Source organism: Labeo rohita, chromosome 13 (assembly GCF_022985175.1).
Source record: "Labeo rohita strain BAU-BD-2019 chromosome 13, IGBB_LRoh.1.0, whole genome shotgun sequence".
NCBI classification, from domain to species: domain Eukaryota; kingdom Metazoa; phylum Chordata; class Actinopteri; order Cypriniformes; family Cyprinidae; genus Labeo; species Labeo rohita.
In genome coordinates, this window is record NC_066881.1 from 29,770,403 (window position 1) to 29,784,051 (window position 13,649).

At 34.0% G+C, this 13,649-nt stretch overlaps 2 protein-coding genes across 2 annotated transcripts in view; one reads left to right on the plus strand and one right to left on the minus strand.

The window, feature by feature from the left end:
• The window catches only part of cdh23 (cadherin-related 23), a 308,861-nt gene that overhangs the window by 242,072 nt on the left and 53,140 nt on the right, over positions 1 to 13,649 (plus strand). Inside the window, exons 28-30 of the mRNA XM_051125171.1 lie at positions 11,042 to 11,102; positions 12,925 to 13,070; positions 13,412 to 13,547. Coding sequence (XP_050981128.1) covers positions 11,042 to 11,102; positions 12,925 to 13,070; positions 13,412 to 13,547 — 343 coding nt within the window. The remainder of the gene's footprint in view (positions 1 to 11,041; positions 11,103 to 12,924; positions 13,071 to 13,411; positions 13,548 to 13,649) is intronic.
• Positions 3,318 to 10,335, minus strand: LOC127174677 (uncharacterized protein C10orf105-like). Its single transcript, XM_051125175.1, has 2 exons — positions 10,032 to 10,335; positions 3,318 to 4,032 (listed from the first exon to the last, which is right to left on the minus strand). Exon 2 carries the CDS (start codon positions 4,017 to 4,019, stop codon positions 3,579 to 3,581), a length of 441 nt encoding a protein of 146 aa, XP_050981132.1. The 5' UTR covers positions 4,020 to 4,032; positions 10,032 to 10,335; the 3' UTR covers positions 3,318 to 3,578.

Here is a 13,649-nt window from a genome sequence, read left to right on the forward strand (position 1 = left end):
AGCTTTATTGTAGCTTGCATGAATATGCTGTTATGGAACAAAACAGTCACAAAACAGAAGTCACAGTGGCACGACAACAGTTATTTGAAAAAAACAAAAAATACACTTGGACACTTAAAGCACACTTAAAAAAAACACAGTAGTACTTTATTTTACAGACCTGTTCCTCATGTACATACTATGTACTTATTATAGTAACTACAATAACTAGGTAAAAACTAGGTACTAACCCTGAACCTACCCCATGTAGTTACCCCTTATATTACCAGAACTAGTTAGGTACACTGTAAGTACATACAAAAAAAAGTGCAATCAAAAACACTAAGTCACAAATACGTTATTCTAAAATATCAAAAACACACTTTCCAGCAAAACATTTGATAAAAAGAAGTTTTAAATGATAAAACAATAGATATACTATTCAAAATAAAGATTTTATGGCTGTCAAATGCAGTTTTGGGTGTAATGCATTACTCTAATTGAATTACTTTTCCTTGAAAAGGTAAAGTAAGGGATTACTCTGAATTTAGTTACAGTTACTTCTGATGTAATTGCATTAAATAAAGTATAAACTGTAGAACAGTTATATATAAAACAATAGTGGATTTACCATCAAAATTTAACAATGTTAAAATATATGTTTTAATATAACCTTCTCCTTTTAAAGGGGTCATTGGATGCCCATTTTCCACAAGTTTGTATGATTCTTTAGGGTCTTAATAAAAAGTCTATAATATACTTTGGTTAAAAATTCTCAATAGTTGTGTAAAACAACACCCTTTTCACCTTGCCAAAATCAGCTCTGCAAAAATCATCTCATTCTGGTCGAGGCTGCTTTAAATGCAAATGAGCTCTGCTCACCCCGCCCCTCTCTTCTCTCTGTGGAGAGACGAGCCTGTTTACTTTAGCCACGTTTAGCCACTAAACTTGCTAACTAGCACATTATAAGGAAAGGCGATCGCAAAGATTCATAAAAAAAACCCCTTATACTCACTTCTGCTGTAAATGAAGCTGAATCATGAATGATTTGCATGAACATAGACGGATATATGTAGATCGGGAGGTGCATTCCCTTCGCAAACAAACGTAATGTACAGCATCTTCAGCAGCTCAGATGTCGGGAGTAAATGACGACCACTACGTTCATTATTACATCCAGCAGCTCAATTGCTCAATCTGAGATACTCTTGTCTAAGTTACATCCCTGCTCTAGCATCGAAACAAAGAGGGCAGACTGTTACAGCTGATCTGAGGTGACACGCTCATGTCAATCAACTATCGTGGGAACGGCCTCTGTCGGTGTGATGCCACAGTGACAGGCATCTGAGAATATCTCGATTTGAAAAAGGGAATATTATTTTTACAGATTAATTAAAAATCACTGCATGGATTTTTTTCATTATAGGGTAGATTTGTACATACACTGCCAACACACATTAATGTTCAAACAACATGTAAAAGTGAACTTAGCATCCGATGACCCCTTTAAATGAGTTAGTTCAATAGTAATTATGCAATTTTGTATTATTAATTTGAAATAATTAAAAGAGTTTCATGTCTATTATTGTATTGTTCAACTGATTGAAGTTGATGTTGGATTTGGGAGTAATAATCCAATGCATTTTAATGAGAGAGTAAGTACAGTAATCTAGTTAAATTGTTGATATGTAATATATAGCTAGTAAGTGCTTTTTAGAGTAACTGGTCAAGTGTCAGGAGAATAGGTCAGTATGTGAGCACGAACGAATGCAAAGTGTTTTACTGTTTTAGTTTCTACTGCTATGACATACAGACATTTTTAAGTGTGATTTTACGTGTACAAATACTCTTGTGGTTACATCCATGCAAATGAATCTGAATTTCCTCTAAATAAATAGTAATGTTGTTAATGCCCAGTCAGAATGGCCACTATTACTCAGAGAGAACCTGGTCTTTGCTCATCCAGGTCATTGTCTGTTAGTCTCCACAGCAGTAGAGATGTGATGTAGGCACCAACCAGCTGTTTATGGAGTTGCGGTCACCGTATGGTCGGATTGTTGAGTCACGTCTTGTTTCGATTGAAGCAAATGGTGAATGAAATGAGTTGGCTTTTAACTGGCAGTTGTGATAGCTGAGGTCACATGTTTCTGCTCTAATCTTTGCATTGATTGTGCATGTGTATGTACGTAATGGTATATATCTATAGCTCTTTTCCAAAACCTAGCAAACAGATAGGCTGGAAAGCTTTTTAAGGAATCATAGGCACACTCCACTGGTGAATAATGTAAACACAAAGTTTTAATACACACATTGAGAGTGTTATTTGTTAGCATGAATTATATATAAATGTATAAATATAATATAATATATAAAGTAGTATAGTATAGTATAGGATAATATAATATAATATAAAAACATAATATTTTTGGTGTAATATGTCACAGTTTACTTTATTTTGCTATCATCACTTACATAAATCAACTACTGTATATATATATATATATATATATATATATATATATATATGTAATGTATATATATGTAATGTATATATATGTATATATATAAAATTCTATCTGGTGTCTGAATAAGTTTGACTGTATATTTTATATTATATTATATTATACTTATACATTTTAAAAAATATATATAATCCATGCTAACAGATAACACTCTCCATGTGTGTATTAAAAAGTATCTTAATATGAATTTATATTTACATTTCTATATTATGTATTTAACATAAAATATATACATTTATATATAAATTTATATTAAGATTGTGTAATGTTCTTTTCATATATTTTAGTTTATTGTTAAGTGTTTTTATGAATTGATATAAAAATTGTTTTTATATGTTTTAATAATATTTTTATGTCTTTATTCATTACAGTTATTTATTTGTTTATTTATAATTTATAAATTAGTAATACTTCGTTAAATTATATATTTATATTATATATATATATATATATATATATATATATATATATATATATATATATATATATATATTTGGCATTGTAATTAGTGTTTTTTTATTACTATTTGGGTTATTTTTGTTTCAGTTTTAGTTTTTATTTATTTCTAATTAGTCATTTTAAACTTATTTTAGATCATATTTTATTAGTTTTAATATTTTCTTATATTTTAACTCATTTTATTTCAGGTTCGTTTTTTTGTTTTCTTGATTAACAAAAATGTTTTAATTACTTAGATTTTTAGTTAATAATCATGGCAGCATCACAGCATTACATGCATCCTTTATGGAAAATGTAAAGTAAACCAAGTTCATAAAAATGCCAAATTCTAAAAAAAAAAAAAAAACATTTCATTCAGTATGTTCAATTATAAATAAAGTAGTCAGTTTAAGTTAAATGTAATTGTTTATTTCATATTTGCTTGTTATGCATTTAGCTTGTTGTGCACACTATCATAAACAACAATCTTACAACTCCTCTGCAATCAATTTTGAGTCAGGTTTCCTGTGGCGCATGTAGTTTTTGCCTATGAAATGCACTTCAAATCAGTCACTTAGAAGGCTGCTGCCTATGTAGGTACTAGATAGAAAGACCGCTCACTAGATGATGCAACAACGCTTATATCTCAGTGGAATACTGCAGCAGAGCTGGTATAGTAATATATGTGTGGGAATCATTTGGCTTTGACTCTGCGGGCGGCATTGACCCCGACTGCTTCCTGCTCTGGGCTACATATGGCTGAGCGGGTCTTCTAAAGGCCTGCGCAGAGGAGAACGACTGCCTCATTGAGCCTAAACGCTTCCAGAGCTTCAGCTGGGGCTCGCTGGACAGAGTCTGCCCACATGAGAGACCGTCTGCTGGGCCGCAGTCACCATCCACACCCCAGGACCCGCCAGACGGACAGCCCACCGCCAGAATGATCACAAAGCCGCCGAACAGAACGAAGAGACACACGACGATGATGATGGTCGGGAGGGGATGGTGAAGATCCAGAGGTGGAGATGTTGGGGAGACCGGAAGTGAGAGATTAGAGAGAGACAGATTGAAGGGAACATCCATGTCGTGCCTGGATCTGTAGAGATGATGCAAAACAGGAAGAGTTAAATCTGGGTTAAGTGAAATGTGTTTATAGTAAAGATGTAGGTGATACTCTGGGTTCAGGCTTGTGCAAAAGTGTGAATGTGTGCTTGAGCACGACGCATGCAAGATGCCAGGATGTGGTTAACAGGTGCTGGTGTATGCTTGAAAAGAAAGAATCTCTTTAATATCTCAGTTGTTTTTCTTAGGATAGAGAGCAAATAGGCACCTTATTTTAAACCAAAGGTCTAAAACGTCTACACAAGTATGTGAACACAAGCAATATAGACTCGTGTGTGTGTCAAATTGATCTGAAATGTGTCGTAAAGCATTATGCAATTCAAGTATGTGTTTCATTCTCACAAGGGGAGTCTTCTTCTGTGGTCGTTTTTTGGCCAAAAAGACCCTAGTAATCTTACATGTGAGATGTCAGTACTGTCTCTCACTGTGCTCAGAATTGTCTGCAAAAATGAAGCTCATGATCTCATTTCATGAGCTCTGTGCTTATAACTGAGTATGTCTAATTTGTGTGTAATTTACTTCTAAACTCTGTTGTTATTAACGAACACAAATTATTTTAGTTGTTCTAACTAAAAAAAAATGTTAACTGGAATAAAGCTGAAATCACAATCTATTAATATTAAACTTAAACCTAAAAACTGTTGAAAGTACTAAAATTGCTAAAAATAAAATTAAATTGAATTAAAGTTAGAAAGAATAGTAATAGTAACAAAAAAAAAAAAACTAAAAAAAATGACAAAAGCATATAACAAAATTACTAAAATGAAACTAAAAATAAATTAAATAAAGGAACATTCAAAATAATAATAAATACCATTAAATAATACTGAAATAGCACTGCTCCCTGAGATTTGTAGGAGGAACATCTGAAGCATTGTTAATACTCAAAAGAAACAGGTCAAGACGTCTTCTGAGCAGTGACAGAGCATCATCTGAGCACATTTCCCACTAGGTACCGAGCGGTGGTTTGTGGTGGTGGGACTGCACACCTACACAACACCTTATCGTCCTCACCATCTAGCAGCTCTACACATGCTGCTCAGAATGCTCCTCTGACTAGCAGAATGACTGAGCGATTTCTCTAAAGAAAAAAGTCAAGAAAGGTCAAAGTACAGTAGATTTATATTGCACTGTATTGATTACAGGTTAGCGAGAGTCTCTTACTGTCCCTTTCTCTAACACACAAACATAAACCCTAAGGTCTGGAAAAACACAAACACTTCTAGCTGCACCTACAGTTTCATGCATTGTTATGTTTGGAAATGTGCCATATGTCGCTTCTCGACATCATCTTTTACTGTAATTTTGCTCATGCTGATCAACTACTGTAATGGCTGAGCTACAGCTTGATGAAAATCTGACTAAATTGCACCAAGTTTTTTGTCAATTTCCAGTCGAAATATATAAATGTTTTTAAAACAAGATGCATTTATATGAGAAACAGCACTGCATAAGACATTAAGGCTTGCCTTCAGTGTAAGTGTCTTTAATATGAACATTTTTTGTGTGTCTTGCACTGGCAAAATTCAGAAATAAGTGAAAATATAGCTGCAGGCAGGTTCAAGTGCTTAAGGCATTTAAGTATATGAGGAAAAAGACATTACATATTATTTAGCAAGGCTGTACTCACTTAAATCAATGATTAAAAAAGCTTTTTTGGCAAATCCAGGTAATTTACCATAGAAATATGATGGTTTTTAATGTTTATGACTGTTATAGCACCAGCTGTGGTCCAATCTCCGTCAAATTTTGCATGCTTGTTTAGAATCACCTGTGGCATGTGCTCAGCAGGTTTTGTGAAGTTTTGAGTTTTCGTTTAGGCTTTATAGGATTTTGGGTAAATTTGGACAGGCCCCTTTTCTAAATGACCCCATTACAGCTTAAATTAAAACATATTCGCTTAGAGAATCCAGAGAATTGTACTGCAGTGTTATGCAGTACCTAGGACTAGTTCACAAAAGTAGTTTTTTTTTTTTTTTTTTTTACATCTTTTCAATCATTTAACAAACGATTTGATTGACAGCAGTGGTTCTAGAGGCAACGTTGTCTGCAATGAGGAGTTCTATCGTCTGATACGACTATCGCGTGATGTACAATCGCTTACGCCCTTGAAAAATGTGATATTGCCCCCCAGTGGCTGATTTCTTTCAAATTTCTCTCAGACTTTTGGGGCCGTGAGTCAAACAGGCCCTCTGAGTTTCGTTCTGATTGGCCTTGTCTAACAGGTGCTCAAACTTTGTCTGCCAATGGAGGCCATGTTTTTTGAGATACGCAAATGTCCTTAGACACTTCTGGCAATCTGGACCAAGACCATACACGGATTTCATGTTGATGGGACAAATGGTTATGCAGTTATAGCCATTTTTATGTTTTTTTCCCCTCATATAGTACCACCAACTACGTGCTTGAACCGCTACAAATAAGGCATATTGCAATTGCATTTTATCTCGCACTCTTAATATCATATACAGCATTGCTGTAATGACATAAATTTATCTTGTTTTTTTTTTTTAACTAAGAAATAATTTTTTGCAGTGTATGCAAGTTAAAGGATTAGTTCACTTCCAGTTAAAATTTCCTGCTAATTTACTCACCTTACGTCATCCAAGAGTGCAATGTCTTTCTTTCTTCAGTCACAAAGAAATGAAGGTTTTTGAGGAAAACATTCCAGGATTTTTTCTCCATATAGTGAACTTCTGTGGTTCCCAACGGGTTGCAAGTCCAAATTGCAGTTTAAGTGCAGCTTCAAAGGGCTCTACACGATCCCAGCTGAGGAATAAGAGTCTTATCTAGTGAAACAAACTGTCATTTTCTATGAAAAACAAAAACTAATTTATATACTTTTTAACCACAAATGCACAACCTCACGCATTACGTAATCACATGCGTGTGACCTGGGTGGAAGTACAAATGCAGTGTTTACAAAGTGGACATGCAAAGAAAGTCAAATGCCCTTTACAAAATAAGGTAAAACCACAATATTGGACAGTTTTGAATTTGGAGGACAAAATAAGAAAACCACACGTGATTTTTCCAACATGATTATGCAATATGTGATAACGCGCATGTGCTGTGCATCACAGAGCTAGTGCAAGACAAGCATTTGTGGTTAAAAAGAATATAATTTTTTTTTAAAGAAAATAACCGATCGTTTTGCTCAATAAGACCCTTATTCCTCGGCTGAGATTGTGTCGAGCCCTTTGAAGCTGCATTGAGACTGCAGTTTGAACCTTCAACCCACTGATCCCCATTGAAGTCCAATATATGAAGAAAAATCCTTGAATGTTTTCCTCAAAAAAAAAATCATTTCTTTGTGACTGAAGAAAGAAAGACACAAACATCTTGAATGACATGGGGTGAGCAAATTATTTAGAAATTTTTATTCTGCAAGTGAACTAATCCTTTAAACATACTATCACCATCACAGTAACAGTGGTTGTTCAGTCTTGATCCTGGAGGGGCACAGTCCTGCAGATTTAGTCCCAACCCTATATAACATCTCAATCAGCTAATCAAGGTCTTCAGAATCACCAGAATCAAGTATGTTTGGGGCAAGTTGGAGCTGACCTCCAGCCTCTATTTATGCATCTGTTTTTGTACTACTTGCGTCAAGTACAGTATGTTTCTGGCCTACATCAGTTCTGTAAACACACATTTAAAATGGCATTTGACATTAAAAATGGTTGGTGCCCCACTAAGTGAGCAGTCAGATGAGAAATGTGGCTAGTTGATTTTCTTTTCAGATTTTGCAAGCTAAATTGGGTCTGTTAAAACAACTCTCAATCCATCTGAAACACACACATGCACAGTCTAGCACTCAAGTCACCAATTACTCTGCTTCTCTGCTCCTAAATGTCAGCATGTTAAATTCTGAGCACACAGAGTGTGACTTATCGCTTTGGTGAAAACACATTGAGACATGAAATTATTCTTCATCTTAAATGCCACAAACAGGCTGAAAAGGCCACTCAGATGAGAACTATTGTTAGTGGAACACTTCATTAGTTACCGCTGTGTGGATTTGCTGAAATGTTTTTATGCACACATCATCACATTTAGGCAGCAAAAATCTGTTTTCTAATTTAAACTAGTGTTGTCACAATACCAAAATTTTGACTTTGATACTATATCTGACTAAAATATCACGATACTGCTACTGAACCGATACTATGAAAAAACATAGAACAACAGGAAAAGTAATTGAATAATAGATGATCCAAATGGAGGTCATAGATATTTTATCTATTAAAACAAATCATTTCATACCCCTTTTAAAAACAGGTGTGTAGAGATCTTTGCTATATTGGTAAGTTGGCTTAATAGATCTTATTTCATGATATAGTAATTTATATCATGACGTAGTCATTTTTTGTTATTTAATCTTTGTTATTAATAATAAGAACCTTGATGCAAGTAACAAACTAAAAGAAAACTACAATAAAACAAAGACACAAATGAATTTTTTTCCTAAATTCCATTTTAATTTTTCTAGACTCTATTTTAATGGTTACAATAAAAAAAATATTTATCAAAGCATGTCCAATTAATTGAATCATGAAACTTGCAGAATTTAACAGCAATCTATTAAAAGTTTAACAAAAATAACGTTTTTAAGGCCCTATGAAGCATGTTTTATTATTTTTCTCAAATTCAGTTTTGTTTGTGAATCTCTGTTTTCCATTAATTTTCTAGATTCTGTTTTAATCGTTTCATTACATTTTAATAGTCAAAAGCATGTCTAATAAATTCATTAAGGATAATTAGATTTAATAAAGAATTTATTTATTATAGGATATTTCTTTTCCTTTTTTTTTCAGAAATACTGTGTTGTGTATTTACAGATTTCTGGTAAATAAATTCTGGTCAATAATTTTTTCTGGTGAATATTCTTAAACATTGTTTTAATAGTATTTTTATTAGTAGTAGTAGTAGTACTGTCTTTACATTAAGTAATATATTAATATATTTCTGACTGGTTAAACCGAACTTTTATTTTGACAGATTGCTGTGAAGACTTTTAGGATCTTCATTATATGGTAAAATGCTCATGAAGTGACTCAGAGCAGTTCTAGAGATTATGTTCATGTGTTCATGTACTCGTATATTGAGGCGGTAAAGGCTAAAAACACCGCGAGCGTCACGCATATGTGTGTAGTAAACAAAACCGCACGTCTGGGCCATTTACTAACACAGACACGCAGAAATACGGATCTTATTAAAATGCATTCTTAATGTACCTGTACTAGTAAAATGCAGAATCGTATCATTTTTAAAAGCGGGGTATCGCGGTGCTTTTTAAGTACTGGTATATCGTGCAACACTAATTTAAAGTGAATTTTTGTAAATGTGTTTCAATGAGAACAGTCAGTTTAAAAATATTTGTTTGTTTTAATTTGTGTTTTTGTTTCAAATTTTAATTATAATAACTCAGTTCTGTTTGATATATTTTAAAATTTGATTTATACCATTGATGCAAAGCTAATTTGTCAGCGTCATTACTCCAGTCTTCAGCGTACTTCTAATATGCTGATTTGCTGCTTAAGAAGCATATCTTATTAATACTAATGTTGAAAACAGTCATGATGATTAATATGTTTTTGGCAACAAATTTACAGTTTCACTACCTATTTCCCCATATAGTAGTTTCTGTGGCAACTATGATTATGAAATCTGTGAGTTTAGACACTGCATATCCATGAATCAGTAAAATACACAGTGCAAACAACGTATGTTGTCCCATGTAATTTATGACTAACGTCATGGCAAAATAAAAGGGTTTTGGCATTGCTAAATGGTTGTCCATGCTGGTTTATGCTGGTTAGTGCAGGTTTTGTGCTGGTGGACCAGCATAGCTGTGTTGTTCACCAGAATAAAAACGAAAAAGCCCAGTGTGCACACCAGCATCCAAAACACAACTTGAGGTTCATTGAATAACAAATATTTTTTAGATGATACTTCATGGTTCAACTTTACCTTTAGCGTTGGATGCGGTTGGTGACTCCTCCAAAGTTTCCCTTGATTCAAAGCACGTTGTCACCAGGACTGTTGGAGATGAGACGCCTCAAAGATGGGGATCTGAATATGTGCAGCTGATATCCGTTCAGAGACTCAAGCTCAATCTCTCTGTCTTTTTTTTTTGTGTGTGTGTTTTACGATCAGCAGACCATGGCAGTGTGTTTCTTGTAGTAAAAGCTCATTCTGAGCCAAACTTTCAGTCTCAAGTTTTAACCCCCCATGTGTTGGTATGGTCCGGTCTGCCTGTTCTATTCATCTCTTTCCAAGAGACCCCCCCCGACCCTTCTTTCTTTCTCTCCCCCTCCTCCTCCTCCTCCTCCTCATCCCCTTCTCCTTTCTTCTCCTCTCCACATCTTTTTATAAAGCTAATGAGTCTAAAGGAGGGGCTGTCAGTAGGATTTGACTAATATACGGATGTATTCAGTGTGCGCTAAATGGTTTTACTGCTTAACATGATGAATTTATATGTGTAAATGTATTCAGGAACAACTTCTGATCATTGTTTCTGAGTTGTAAATGTGTTTTCAAGCTTGTATGAGTTGATAGTCGTACCATGTTGACTATTTAAAGGTGACATGTTTACTTTCTGTGCCACCAGTGGCAACAAACTCAAAAATAAAACTAATAGTTCTGACATCATTTTTGAACCTGTGATTAAACATTCTATATTTAACAAATTGCTGTTGCTTAGCATCCATAAACAATCAGTGGTTGGCCTTATGAACTAAATTACTTACTGGAATTATCTATTCCAAATATTGTTATTGATAAATGTAACTATTAATTGATTATTAGTGTGTTTGAGAGTTTGATAGTGCGTTCAATCGTCATGTGTATTGGTTATATAACATTATTTAAGCTTGTGTGGGTGTGCAGTGTGTTTAAGTGTTAGTTTCACTCTCATTATTTAGTAGTATATGCCTGTGTACTTGTTGTGGTTACGGACACATGTTTATGTCTCTCTGCAGGTTCAGGCCACAGATGCAGATCAGGGGGAGAATGGAAGAGTTCTGTACAGGATTCTCTCTGGTAACCATTCGTTTCTTCCTGTTTCCTGATGTCACACACTAATGCTTTGGTCAGATGCACTCTGAAAATCTACTACACTAACTAACCAATTTTGTTGCACGATATAATGTATAAAAAAGGAGTACTTTGAGCATTTTTAGTCTTATTTTAAACCATTTTAGTCAACTGTGGCATACTGTAAGCATTGGTGGGAAAATGTATGGAAGCTTGTTTCCACCAAAAAATAAATAAAAATAAATAAAGAAAACGAGAGAATTCTGAGATATAAACTCGCAATTCTGAGAAGAAAAGTCAAAATTTTGAAATATAAACTCGCAATTCTGAGAAGAAAAGTTTACATTTTGAGATTTAAACTTTAAAGAAGAAATGTCCCGTTTTTGAAATATAAACTCACAGTTCTCAGAAAAGTCAACATTTTGACATATAAACTTGCAATTTTGAGAGGAAATGCCCGAATTTTGAGATACAAACGTGCAATTCTGAGAAGAAAAGTCAAAGTTTTGAGATATAAACCCGCAATTCTGAGAAGAAAAGTCAAAATTTTGAGATACAAACTTGCAATTCTAAAGAAAAATGCCAAATTTTGAGATATAAACTTGCAATTCTGAGAAGAAAAGACCAAATTCCAAGAAAATTTTTGATACAAACTCACAATTCTGAGAAAAGTCCAAATTGAGATATAAACTTGCAATTCTGAGAAGAAAAGTCGAAGTTTTGAGATACAAACTTGCAATTCTAAAGAAAAATGCCACATTTTGAGATATAAACTCGCAATTCTGAGAAGAAGAGACCAAATTCCAAGATATAAACTCAAAGTTCTGAGAGGATGAGTGCCAATTTTAAGATATAAACTTGCAATTCTGAGAAGAAAGGTCAAAGTTTCGAGATATAAACTCGCAATTCTGTGAAAAAAAGACCAAATTCCAAGAACTCAAAATTCTGAGAAGGAAAGTCCAAATTTTGAGATACAAACTCCCAATTTTGAGAAGAAAAGTCCAAATTCTGAGATACAAACTCGCAATTCAGAGAAGAAAAGTCAAATTTTAGAAATAAACTCAAAATTCTGAGAAGAAAAGTTTTTTAAATACAAATTTTTAAATATAAACTTGGAATTCTGAGAAGAAAAGTCCAAATTCTGAGATATAATCTCACAATTCTGAGAAGAAAAGACCAAATTCCAAGATATAAACTCAAAATTCTGAGAGGAAAAGTGCCAATTTTAAGATATAAACTTGCAATTCTGAGAAGAAAGGTCGAAGTTTCGAGAAATAAATTCGCAATTCTGAGAAAAAAAGACCAAATTCCAAGATACAAACTCAAAATTCTGAGAAGGAAAGTCCAAATTTTGAGATACAAACTCCCAATTTTGAGAAGAAAAGTCCAAATTCCGAGATACAAACTCGCAATTCAGAGAAGAAAAGTCAAAATTTAGATATAAACTCTGAGAAAAAAGTTTCTGAGAAGAAAAGTTTTTTAAATGCAAATTTTTAAATACAAACTTGGAATTCTGAGAAGAAAAGTCCAAATTCCGAGATATAATCTCACAATTCTGAGAAGAAAAGTTCAAAGTTCAAAAAGTCAGAACTACGATGTGTTCACTCAGAATTATGAGGGGAAAAAAGTCTGAATTTGTAATATTTTTATTTATTAATTTATTTTTCTAAGAATTGTTTAGATATGTATCAGAATTAAGAGAAAAAGGTGAAATTGAGAGATAAAAAACCTAGAGACAAATTCTGTAAGAAACATAAATTAGCACTATTGTTTTTTTGTGATGTAGTATTTCAGAGTATGGCTCGTGTGTGTGATTTGTTATCTGCAGGCAACAATGGTCAGTTTAACGTGGACAGTCTGTCTGGACTCATCAGTAGGGGAACTGTGGCTCTGGACCGAGAGACACGCAGCTCTCATGTGCTGGAGGTGGAGGCCTACAACAGTGACATGGGCAGCATGCGCAGCTCTGTCAGGGTATGTTTGTGTGTGAAAAATAAAATAAAACACCCTAGAAAATTCCATTTAAAGTTACTTATTCAATAGGTTTTATTACAGTTACTGTTTGTAACCCGTTTTGCTTCATGTTGTGAAACTCTTCCAAGTAAAAAGGGATGTTCAGTGATAAAAAGGACCTGATTTAATTCATCCGGAACTGATTAAAAAGTGAAGTGTGAATAGAATGCAAGGTTGCTTAATACCTACTGTACATCGTTATTTAACTATAAGTTAATATCGTTAAATAGCCTACACATTGCATTAGCTGTAAACATCATTAAAGACAAATACTGAATGTAATAGAGAGTTTGTGTCTGTAGGTGATTGTGTATGTGGAGGACGTGAATGACGAGTCTCCAGTCTTCACTCAGTCGCAGTACAATCGTCTGGGGCTCAGAGAGACCGCTGGGATCGGTACATCTGTGGTAGTGGTCCGAGCTACAGACCCCGACACAGGTACATAGCACAATCAACGCACAAGCCTGTGTAAACACACTCTCTTCTTAACCTTTGTATGTGTTTGCAGACCAGACAAGTTCACTGTGGAGATAAATTTGT